Source organism: Megascapheus bottae, chromosome 8 (assembly GCF_031878675.1).
Source record: "Megascapheus bottae isolate mThoBot1 chromosome 8, mThoBot2.hap1, whole genome shotgun sequence".
Lineage (NCBI taxonomy): Eukaryota > Metazoa > Chordata > Mammalia > Rodentia > Geomyidae > Megascapheus > Megascapheus bottae.
In genome coordinates, this window is record NC_143516.1 from 23,461,744 (window position 1) to 23,474,447 (window position 12,704).

General features: G+C 38.0%; 1 protein-coding gene across 3 annotated transcripts in view; it reads right to left on the reverse strand.

Moving 5' to 3' along the window:
* Akap7 (A-kinase anchoring protein 7) overlaps positions 1–12,704 on the reverse strand; it is a 124,155-nt gene that overhangs the window by 43,205 nt on the left and 68,246 nt on the right. For all 3 annotated transcript variants that reach the window (XM_090338119.1, XM_090338120.1, XM_090338118.1), the window contains exon 7: positions 10,701–10,848. In XM_090338119.1, coding sequence (XP_090194245.1) covers positions 10,701–10,848 — 148 coding nt within the window. The remainder of the gene's footprint in view (positions 1–10,700; positions 10,849–12,704) is intronic.

Consider the following 12,704-nt stretch of genomic DNA (forward strand, 5'->3'; position numbering starts at 1 on the left):
CATGCTCAGATGATTTTCCATTTTATTAGCAACATATAGAAATGAAATGTTAAATATTTTGTTTTTAGAAGTCATGTTTCAGCAAAGAAACATGTGAAAGACAAGTAGATTATAAAAAGGAACAAGACTGGCGTTTAAATATAAGATATAACACATCAAAGTTTCTCTGTTTTGAAGAACAATAATCTTGCTAAATTAGGTGACTTAAGTCCCAGTTAAACCAGGCTAGTCTTGATTTTCTTCCTTTATACCAGCACAAGAATTAATAGAACCATTACCCTTTTTCACTTACAAATGTAGATGAGAAATTTTATAATCAAGTTCTACATAATAAAAGGAAATAATGAAATATCCTGTGCACAACTCTTAATAAACTAGGTGAGAGTTTGAAGGATGGAGATAACTCCTTGCATCCTATCTGATCACAATGAAATTAAACTAGAATAAGAGGTAAGAATAGCAAAGAAACAAAACAGAAAATGCTCATCATCCTTGGCCATAAAGGATATGTAAATCAAAACAACTTATAGATACTATCTCACCCCAGTTAGATTAGCCAACAACATGAGAATTCAAACAACAAATGTTGGCGAGGATGTGAGGAAAAACGAACCATATTGCACTATTGGTGAAAATGTAAACCGATACAACCACCAGTACAACCACTCTGGACAGGAGTTGGAGATTCCTCAAAAAACTCAACATCTATCTTTCCTATAACCTAGCCATATTACCCCTGGGCACCTATCCAGAGCATCACAAGCCTGGAGACCATAAAGACATTTGCACAGGTTCATTGCTGCACTATTCACAATAGCCAAGTTGTGGGAAATACTCAGATGCCTTATAATACCTAAATGAATCCACTGGAATTTTACACAGCCATAAGAAAGAATAACATGGTGTCATTTGCAGGGAAATGAATGGAGCTAGAACAAAGTCACATTAACTGAGGTAAACCAAGCTCAGAGACACAAATGGCACATTTTTTCTTTCATATGCAGAAACTAGATCTAAAATACACTGGAACATAATAAATTACACAGGTCTCTAGTAATCCATACTCAGTAAGATGGACACTTTTAGAAATACCTATGTGCATCTAACCATATAGAATAGTATTTATCTAAATGAACTCCAGGAAATGAAAACAAGAGGTTTTCTTTTTCCTTTTTGCTGTGTGTATGTGTGTGTGTGTCTTTGGGAGCATTAAGGGAGGTTTAGAAATGGAGGTGCAAAAACTAAACAAAGGCAGAAATGGTACTAGATACCATGTTAAAAATGAACTTGTGAGTAGGATGGGAGAGAAAAACTGGGAGAGTGAGGGAAGGGGTGACATTGTCCAAAAGGAAATGTACACTTCAACTGACTTTTGCAATTGTAACCCATCTTTATAATAAAGGCTGAACAAAGATTAGTGAAAATTCCTATCCCTTGTTGTCATGAAGTATATTTATAAATATCTACAAAATTCAGATAATTCTGATGATTCTTCGATACCATTGCAAAGTTTACCAAGTTTAGTTTCCTCAAGTTTCATTATAATGTTGAATATTAAAGCATGTTAATGATGTGTACATTCTTTACATTCAGATCTTTGTAACTATCTCGGTCTTTTGATAGATGCTTTTTCCACATGTGATGTGATTTTTTAAACATGAATTGATATTAAAATATTCATCCATTTAAAAATATTCATCCATTGAGTTATGAAGACCTTCCAAATTTTGACATAGTTTCATTATACAGAATTAAAAAAAACATATTATTGCCACCTCTATCTCATTTGAAAAGTGACAAGAGACAGGTGAAGGAAGTGTTCAGTGACTTCATGGTGATGAGGTTCTCACAGGTGTGTACAAATATAAAAACTCAGCAAGTTGTGTGCGTCAACTGTGTTTTGTGTTTGATCTCTATACCAATAAAATGTTTTCATTTTATCACAAGACAATGTTATAGATAAAAATGGGAAAATGGAGTAGTTATTCTAATCTGTATTTTCTACCTTTAAAAAGTGAGGAGGCAGCTGGTGCGGAGGCTCACACACATAATCCTAGCAATTCTGAAGGCTGAGAACTTGAGACTCTTATCTCCAATTAACCTCTAGAAAATGGGAAGTGGGGCTTGGCTCAAGGGGAGGGCAATAGCCTTCAGCTGAAGAGCTCAGGGACAGAGACCAGGCCCAGAGTTCAAGCCAACCACCAACCAAAATAACAACAACAACAACAACTTGAATTCTACACTCAGTTATTTTACTTGATGTGCAAGTTCACCTGTTTATTTTCAGTGCCCAAGTCTGAAAACCAGTTTGTCCCTTGATTTTTTTTCAAGACAATGTTGTGTGATGATCATGAAGGTGGTGACTTCAGCTAAAGCTACCCTCTCAGCATTCTCAAGAAGGTTGTACACAAACTTCTCATTATCATCACACACAGTATTAAAAGGGCACACACCAACTTTACCACTTGACAAAAGTATGCTTATGTGAAATTGCCTTTTACAGAGAAGAAGAAGAACAAGAAGAACAAGAACAAGAAAAAGAACAACAACAATAACTACCTTGATTCCGACTGGCAACCTGTAGTTTTCTCACCTTTACTTTAGCATGATCAGTTGTGATTGTGACCCCGGAAGAGACAGAAGGGTCTTATATTATGATAAAATAATTGTGTCCTCGTAAACCATTATCAGACCTCTCACAGACTGGAATCCAGGGACCAAATTTTGGAACAATTTAAGACTTCACCAAAGTGTAGTTTTATAAATTATTGGAACAGCAAATCTCCTGTAAAACATGCATGGAGATGACAACTTCTACTACAAAGAGAAAAAAGTAAAGTTCATCCCTGCCAGCAATGCTCTTCTCTAACTGGGGAGACTCTAAAGTGGGTATACAGCACTTCAGAAATGCAAATACTTTCAAGCTAAATGTTTCTAAATATATCATCCAATGCTGATCAGAAAAGATTTCAGGATCAAGAATTCTAGGAAGCTAAAAGGATTTTCTTTTTGTCTTAGCTATTCTTTTCACCCATAAAAAAAGGATCTTTGCCTTCTCGCTCTACTCCCTGCCCCATCAGCTGGCTTCACAGCACTACCTTCCAGAAACATCTAAGCATACTAAAACTGGCCAAGAACCAAAAATTTGCTCAATTGTCTTTGGACTTTCCCTAGCCCATAAAACAAGGACATAAGGAAGATTAGGACATAAAATCAGAGCTGAGAGTCTTTAGTATGAAAGCTATCAACCCTAAATGTAACACATAAAGTCTTTTAATTATACTACCCAAACTGAAGTACTAGAAATTTGGATAGGGGGTACAACAAGACTTTTCACATTAACTGGATGGGTCTAAAGTTTCTGTGCCTCTTCAGGGGGATTTTTGCCAAGCAGAACTACCTGAATGGAATTAAATTCATTGACTCAACTCATAATTCTTAGTGTTTCAGCCTGTAAGTCTGAGCCTGGAAGTCTTCTGACCTACCAGCAGAATGTAACTGGATTAGATAATAAATTACATTTAATCTTTGGCTTATAATGACTCAAATTACAATTCCTTGACAATGTCGTGAATGCAGTATGATTTCAGTAGAAAACTGTACTTCAGTATCTGAGTTTTGATCTTTTCTTGGGTTTGCTATATGCAATGCAATAGGATATTTTTTAGGACACTGGGCAGAGCTCCCAGTCAGCAACAAGAGCCCAGGGAAAGGAGCAACTAGGCCCCTGGTGCTCACTGAGCATGTACTCATTGAGTTATATGAGACATTCAAATGTTCATAACAAATAGATTTTGTGTTAGGCTGTTTTGCCCACATATAGGTTAATCAAAATGTTTCAAGTGAGCTGACTAAGCTGTGATGTTCAATAGGCGAAGTGTATTCTTGCATTTTCCATGGAATGGTATTTTCACGTTTGTTATGACAGCTCCACTGTAAGTCAAGCAGCATCTATAGTTATGATGAGAGCTATCTGCTGCTGACACTTTTCTTCCTCCAGGTCCATGCAGACACATCCACTTCTACCTGAGCCTATGTATGGATGGCTCAATCCCAGGCCCTTCATTGCCTCCTATGCTAGGGTCTAGAATTAGGTGAATGCCAGATGTTTAGCATCCAGTTCTGCATTCTGCATTCGGTGTAGGTTAAGTCCACATCTGTCTACCATTATTCCTCCTTGGTACATATTCACTGATGTGTAAATCCATCCATTCACTTACCAACTAGCATGTACGTGCAATGCTAGCAACTTCAATCAGCAGCTCCTAACTAGGTATTTCCTATTATTACAATCACTTCACAACCTACTACTTTCTTCTGATACAAATAATACCTATTGCTCCAGAAAGTATCCCCCCCTCTCTCTCTGCTATCTGTTATTTCATCTAACCCCATTCATCTGATCCTGTGATTCCTCATTCCTTTAGTCTTCTACAAGGCATAATGTAAGCTTTTTCCATTGTATCCTACAAAAGTTCATACTGTTATTATGGACAAGTCCCCTTCCTCTACTCTTCCTCCATCTCCGCTTTCCAAATATGGCTACCCAGTGATGCTACAGTATTTTTTGTTTTTGTCGGTCTTGGGACTTGAACTCTGAGCCTGGGCACTATCCCTAAGCTCTTCATCTCAAGGCTACCACTCTATCCATGGGCCTGGGTGTTATCCCTAAGCTCTTCAGCTCAAAGCAAGCATTCCATCACTTTAGCCACAGCACCACTGCCCACTACAGCATTCTTAGGATTATATCTTATACTAGTTCGTCTCTCATGATATCTGAGCACACTGTACATACTTAATATTCATTATATTAAGTCACTAAACAACTGGGAGTTTCCAGAAAAATCACTGTTTCTGCTTCTACTTATAAAAGTTATAAATACACTAGCTTGGAGAAAAAAAAAATCTTTCAGACTTCCTAAATTCCCCATTGCATTCTATAAGATATGCCTGACAGCTGAAAGTAAACTAGTTTTGCAAGCGCAAAATTACTCATCAGTCATTTAGTCAATTACCTTCCCAAAGGAAATATAAATAGAACATAGCTTCCTGAGAAAAATTTAACCAATTCAAGTAAATAGCATACATAACCCTAAGATATAGAGACCATATCATTCTGGTTTTCATCAGAAAGAGCTCAATGTTTTACTTTTTCTGGATTAGAATTTAGCTGATTAGTGTAGGTAGGTTTTTAAGTTGTACCTCCATGACAAACAGGCATAATATCACCCAATTTCAATTAGGAGACAACTAAAATTCTATAGCATTTTTCTTGTGCTTGAAAGGCCCTAACACTCCATATAGAGACATACAAATGGCAGAAGTCAAAGAGGAAAGGCTCCTGATGCAACATGAACAGAACAGGAAGTAACACCAAGCCTGCGAGTATACACATTCACCTGACTTGCAGCTGAACTGGAAGTGTGAGTGAGTTAGGCAGATTTGTACAAGAATATGGGTGGAGATAAAAGACCTTCAAGGTCAGTGTGACCTTCAAGGTCAGTGTGCTGACTTCTCTGTCCATCCAGGAAATTGTGGAATGTAATATTTGACTACATTGTTAAATGGCTCGGGAGAAGGTGAAAATTCACATCTTTTTAATAGATTTCCCCACATTGGCAAGTAACTCAAATTACTGAAAAACTAGAAACTCTGTGCCAATCAACTATAACAAATGGGACTGCTAATGTGTGATCTCTAACAAAGTAAGAACTTGGAAGAGAACTTGGAAGAACATAAACAATATTCTAAAAATATACTATATTTCTTGGCTAGATATAGCAGCTTATCCCTGCAGTCCCAGCTACCTGGGAGGTAGAGAGACAGAGAGAGAGAACATAATTTGAGTCTAGCACAGTGAAAAAGCTAAAATCTTAAAACTAAGTTTCTACTTCATATTCACTGTAACTGGATCTCTGTATTAATCCTCCGTTGAGTTATTACCGATCATATCCCCAGTAACAAGTAGGAAGATCACAATCCAGGCACAAATCTCAAAAATAATTCATGCAAAAAGGGCCTGGAGGCACAGCTCAAGTAATAGAGCAGTTATCTTGTCAATGTGAGGCTCTAAGTTTGGTATGAAATACCACGTGAGGTGGCTCATGCCTGTAATCCTAGCTACTGAGGGGGCTGAAATCTGAGAAATCTGAGGATTAAGGTTCAAAGCCAATCCGGGAACTGAAAAAGGTGACACTCTGATCTACAATTAACCATTAGAAAACCAGAAGTGGTGCTGAGGCTCAATGCAGTAGCCTTGAGCTGAAGAGCTCAGGGACAGTGTCCAGGCCAGGAGTTCAAGCCCCCATGACCCGGGGGGGGGGGGAAGGGGGGGGGACTCAAAGCAGAGTATAATATGAAAACTGTTGATAACTTTATTCTAACTTCAAATGTGTAAGACATTCTAGAATGAGCCCTAATTGTTTTTAGATTAGTTCAAAGCAGTAACCCCACAGGCCCAGGGCTGAGACAGCAACAGAACCCACATGGGGCTCTGGGGTGGGAAGCAGGTGCGGGGAAAAGAGCTGCAAAAAAAAAACCCACTTCCAGGGAAGTGGATGAATCTAGAGCAAATCATGTTGAGTGAGACAAGTCAAGACCTAAGGAACAAAAGGCGCATGGTATCCTTAATATGTGGCTATTAAATCCAAAGAGAACAAGAGCGAGGACTCAATAACTGCATACCCAAAGCTATGGACATGGTAATGGAAATATAAACATAACTATATAGACTTAAAACCTATGACTCTATAGACATAATGTTTTATTTCATAAATTAATATGTTTCTATGACATATAAACCCTTATCCTAATTTTGATTAAGTTCTAAAAACTAAGTCCCAGTGATTGTAAATAGAGATTCCCTCCTTGAACACTTGTTTGTTAAACTTGTCATTTAAAATATGATGTAAAAATCAACGTTAGTAAATTCTCTAATAAAAAAAAAAAACCACTTCAACAGCAGCAGAGAAAACTGCCTCAAAAGACCAAACAAACAGTAGAACGCATGCTGAAGAATCTCAAATTCTAAAATCATGACAAAAACTTTAAACATGGACTATCTTAAAGCATACAACAACCATGAAAGAATGGTATCCATGAAGTAAAATAGTAGGAGGGAAAAACATGAAGAAAAATGAATCGGAAATCTTAAGAATAAAGCATATGGTCATTGCTGTTTTTTGAGAGGATGCCCTGAGTGGTATAACACAGATGGCTGAAAAGAAACTCAGTGACCTGGAATCTTGCCTCTCCAAAATACACCATGAACAAATTAGGAGATAGGATGCGTGCACATCTGATGAAATCTGAACCTTTCTCCCAGGAAATCATATTATTATTTACATATAAAATTTTGTAAACCATTTCAGGAAGCCCAATCACTACCACAGAATTCTGAATACAAAGCAGCACAAGATGTGACGTCTGTCCTACTCTAGTAATGTTTACAATACATTGCTGGATTAAGGCCAGGAGCCTACCACAGTGCATACTTGTAAATCCAGCTACTGGTAGAAGGGTCATAGTTTGAAGCTAGCCAGATTAGAGATTAGATTAGTGAGATCCCATCTCAGTCAGCAAGCTGAGCAAGTCTGACCTGTCTGGGATCTCAGCTATGCAAGAGTAATGGTAAGATGGTGATGGTCCAGGCCAGACCTGGGAAAAAAATGTGAGGTCCTATCTAAAAAATAACTGGAAAGGCAAGGTCCTGATTTCAGTGCTATATAAACAACCAAACACACAATAGTTCAAATTAGTATACTATAGCAAATTTGAGTGACTTACATAATTCATCATAGATCTCAAAATCAGCAAGGAAAAAGGATTTTGAATGTTACCAAAAAGAGATGACAAATGTTTGAGATAGTGGCTATGCTAATCAAAATGATACAGTCATTATAAATTGTGTAACTGTAATTCAATAATACATTATATGCCACAAGTATGTACAATTCATATATGTCAATTTAAAAACATTGGTTTAAAGCTCAGGAAGCAGAAGTTTGAATTTGTATTAAATCAAAGAAAAATCTAACCAATGCAAGCCAATTAAATCTGGTCAAGAAATTAAGTTCATGGAAGATGCATTGTGCTAATAATCTGTACTACTTTTTTTTTTTTGGTGGGTCATGATGCTTGAACTCAGCCTGGGTGCTGTCCCTGAGCTCTTCAGCTCAAGGTTACCACCCTATCCTTGAACCAAGCCCCATTTCCTGTTTTCTAGAGGTTAATTGGAGATGAGAGTTTCAGGTCTTTTTGTTCCCTGGGCTGGCTTTGAACCTTGATCATCAGACCTCAGCCTCCTGAGTAGCTAGAGTTAAAGGCGTGAGCCAGTGCACCTGACTGCACAGCTACTTAAAATAAAAATTTTAAACAGAAAGAAATGAAGTTCATAATGAATGTGTCCCAAATCCTGCTAAATACCCTGTTCCAAAACTCAGGTAAGACTGAGAAAATTGGTAATTACCTATAAGCAAATAACAGGACTCTAGTTTGTATTAAAACTTGGGTAGAGCCAGGAGTTTGGCATAGTGGTAGAGTAATTGCCTAGCACACCAGGAGTTTGGCATAGTGGTAGAGTGATTGCCTAGCACGCACAAAGACCTGGGTTCGATTCCTCGGTACCACATACATACAATAAAGCTGGAAGTCGTGTTGTGGCTTAAGTGGTAGAGTTCTAGCCTTGAGAAAAGTCCAAGGACAGTGCTCAGGCCTTGAGTTAAAGCCCAAAGACTGGCAAAAAAAAAAAAAAACAAATAAAACTTCGGTAATCATAACAAATTACATTAGATGCAGATATCACTTTAAAGTTCATATCAGTATTAGCAAATATGCTAAAAAACAATAGACAAAACCTTTTTTTTTAATTAACTGATTGTTATAGATAAATAAGATTGAAACAAGCCCGATGCAGTGGCTCATGCCTTTAATCCTAGCTACTCAGGAGGCTGAGATCTGAGGATCGAAATTCAAAGCAAGCCCGGGTATTAAAGTCCATGATACTCTCATCTCCAATTAACCACCAGAAGACAGGAAGTGGCACTGTGGATCAATTGGTAGAACAACAGCCTTGAGCCAAAGAGCTCAGGGCCAACACCAGGCCCAGAGTTCAAGTTTCACAACAGACCCCCCCCAAAAAAAAATTGAAACAAGTTTAACAAAGGAAAAAAAACCTGAAAAAAATGTAGGAAATGAGTTAGAAACAGATTTATTACCTCTTGTTTTTCAGTTGTAAGGAGAACAGAAGCCCAGATGACTAATTTTGGTTTATTTTGGGTTGTTATACATTTCCTGGAATGGTGAAGAAAAAAAAAAAAGAAGAAGAGAAAAATCTAGGAAAACAAAAAAACTACCTACCTACTCTAAGGGGAAAACAGAGACTAAGCTGGACAAGAGTGAAGAAGGAAGACAGTGCTGGGTGAATGGAACAGAGCCCCCTACTGGCAATTTTAGTGCAGTTATTAAAGCTAGCTGCCCAGCAGTAAAATCCACACGTTTGCTGTTTTAGTGGCAGTGAAAAGGGCAACAGAGCCCTGCACTCCCTCCAAAGGCTTGGGCAGAGGGAAAGTAAGCCAAAGTCTGCATTCTCAAGAAGGTCTAAAGTAGTCCCTTATAATAAAGCTGGAGGGAAAAGTCTGGTCCTCATCCAAACTAAGATGCAAGAGCTTCTTACACAGATTCTGAAGCACGAAAATCCTCTTTAGAATAGATGTGAAATATCTCAAAATACATAAAACTCAAATGATATTCTGAATATCTTCTCTTTAAGATAGCTCTTTGGAAGATAAGATGACCATTTCTCTGAAGAGCAGTAATAAAGGCTTGGAAATAAAACTGTATCTCTTGAACATTTTTTTAAATGCTTCAATAAATATCCATATTAAGATTTTCTTCCATAATGCATACACATCCATAGATTTTCTTCATGCTGATGTAGAGAGAAATTATCTTGGCTGAAAACCTTGAAATATTTAGGCATATCTATTTCTCTTCTTTTAATATTTTCACATTACTTTCGAAGCATCTAAATCAGATTGTCTTGACGTTGACAGTTCTATGCGAAGGGTGTCTAGTTGAAAATAGCACACTGGAATCACAGCAGAGCAGGCTCCTTTGAGATACATTCTTGCTGCCAATGGGGGATGGCCCCATTCTGGTCAACAGAATAGGTGGGTGTGAACTTTCCACCCACAAACAAAAGGATATGGGAACTGATTTCACAATGGGTCACCTGACAGAAGCACTGATACATGAAGACAGAGTTCTCAGCCACCTCTCCAAACCCTTTTCCTTGCAGAACCAACTGAAGACATTCCATGTCCCAGCCTTTTTTATTCAGAGTGATACTTTCTGACCTGGTGGTCATTCCAATCTTAATTTCAAAAGCAACAAATAAGAAAATGCCTTGTGTGGAATGATACAATAGGCCTTCACCAAGAGAAAATGCTTTCTCTGTGTGCATAAAAGGAAATTAAGCTGAAATGAATTTCAAATCAGTGCTAAAAGATTCCATTCTAGTTAAAGTACCGAAGTATGAAGACTAGTCAAATGTTGACTGATGCATGTAAACATGAAAAATGCCCTACAAATTTTTCATTGCATTGTTGCTGAAACATACTATCTGAGCAAATATGTCACTGAGGAAAACAATGAAGATAAACTAAAGACACTGAAAAGTACAGATACTGAATGGCACTCACCAATCACAATTGAAGATTCACAGTGATAATAACCATCGCTACGCTTCTTCTTCTGCATGGAGCACAGGTCTATGCGCTGTAACATTTCTTCTCCAAATCTGCAGTTGATAAATTTTTCATACAACTCAGGGTTGATTTTTTTCACTCCCTTGAAATGACAAAACAAAAATCACATCAATCAATCATTTCTCCCAGACATCCAGTTCATGTTTTCACATATTTTGAGATTCAGTGCTACCTATTTACACTTGAAAACTGATACAATAAAATTGTGATAGAGTCAGAAGGAGATTTATTTTTTGGTTTTGTTTTTGTTTTCTTTAGGTAGGAGGTGGGCGGGGCTGCATGTTGTTTGGTTTGAGTTTGGGGATTTTTTTCTTTTTTGAGAGTCTCACAATGTAAGTTTTTGCTTGTCCTGGTCTCAAATTCACGATCCTCCTTCCTCAACTTCCCACGAGGTAGGATTTAAAGGTATCACCACAGCCAGCTTATAGAGTTGCTTTTAAAGTAATAAGGGCCAGGAGTTTGGCCTAGTGGGAAGAGTGCTCGCCTAGCATGCATGAAGACCCATATACATAGAAAAAGCCAGAAGTAGTACTGTAGCTCAAGTGGCAGAGCTCTAGCCTTGTGCAAAAAGTATCCAAGGTCAGTGGTCAGGCCCTGAGTTCAAGCCTCAAGACTAGCCAAAAAAAAAAGTTGTACTGGAAAAATTATCAATTAAGGACTATTTAAATTTGGAAGATTATGGAACTTCATATATGTTAAGCTTAAGAAGTAATAAAGGGTGCCATGGTGACATTTGTGACATCAATGATGAAAGAATTATCTACAACAATGAAAAACAAATGGAATTTAAGTGGTACGGAGCTTAGAATTTTTCAAGAAGACAAATGGTATAATAATATGGATATATTTTACACTCTTGGATATAAACCACGGGAAGACAAAAGTTGTTTGATGAGCAGGAAGATCAGCTTGTCTTCCAAGCTCTCTGCCTCTCCTGATTTTCCCTCTCTTCCATAGCAAGAGCAGCTGACTGGTGAAAACTAGTGAGATGCTGCTGATGCCTCTGTAATTTCCTCTGTAGTTTAGGAAACAATGCCATCATCTCCCTTACATTTTATGGTAGCGCTGCAATGAAGCCTCAGCGCCCCAAAATACAGTCACAAGATGAAGGCAATTAATATACACATTCTCGAACTGTGAGTTTGGCCTAGTGGTAGAGTGCTTGCCTAGCATACATGGAGACCCAGGTTTGATTCCTCGGTACCACATACATAGAAAAAGCCAGAAATGGTGCTGTGGCTCAAATGGTAGTGTGCTAGCCTTGAGAAAGCTCAAGGATAGTGCTCAGGCCCTGAGTTCAAGTCCCTGGACTGGCAAATAATAATAATAATAATAATAATAATAATAATAATAATATACACATTCAGTTCCTTGGCAAATACTTACTATTAAAGTAGGAATATAAAAACATGCTATTTTGTTTTGTATTTCCTTTTTCTATGTAAACATTGGGGGTTTTTTTCCATTTCTATAGGAGTGTAGTTGTATCTTGCTCTCTGTCTACCTGTCTATCTATGTATTACTGATGACTGGACTTAGTACCTAACACTTGCTAGGCAGGTTCTCTACCACTTAAGCTTTCCCTCCAGTCCCTTTTTTTACATCTGTCATTTTCAAGGTGGGATCTGGGATCATGCTCAGGCCTATCTGTGCTATACAACTCCTACTCAGGTTTCCCTGTGTTGCTGGGTGTGACAGGCTTGGAACCTTCCCTCCACCTCCCATGTATTTAACAGGAAGTCACCACACCCACCCAGCCCTGGGTTGAGATAAGAGTCTCTGGAGCTGCTTCCCTTTACCTCCCCTCACTGGGTTTGAACCTTGACCCCCTACCTCCAATCCTCACCTCCCAAACAGCTAGGATTATGGTCTTAAACCATCACACTCAGCAGCTAACTTTATTCTTTTGATAAAATATTCCATGTTAATTAGTAATAC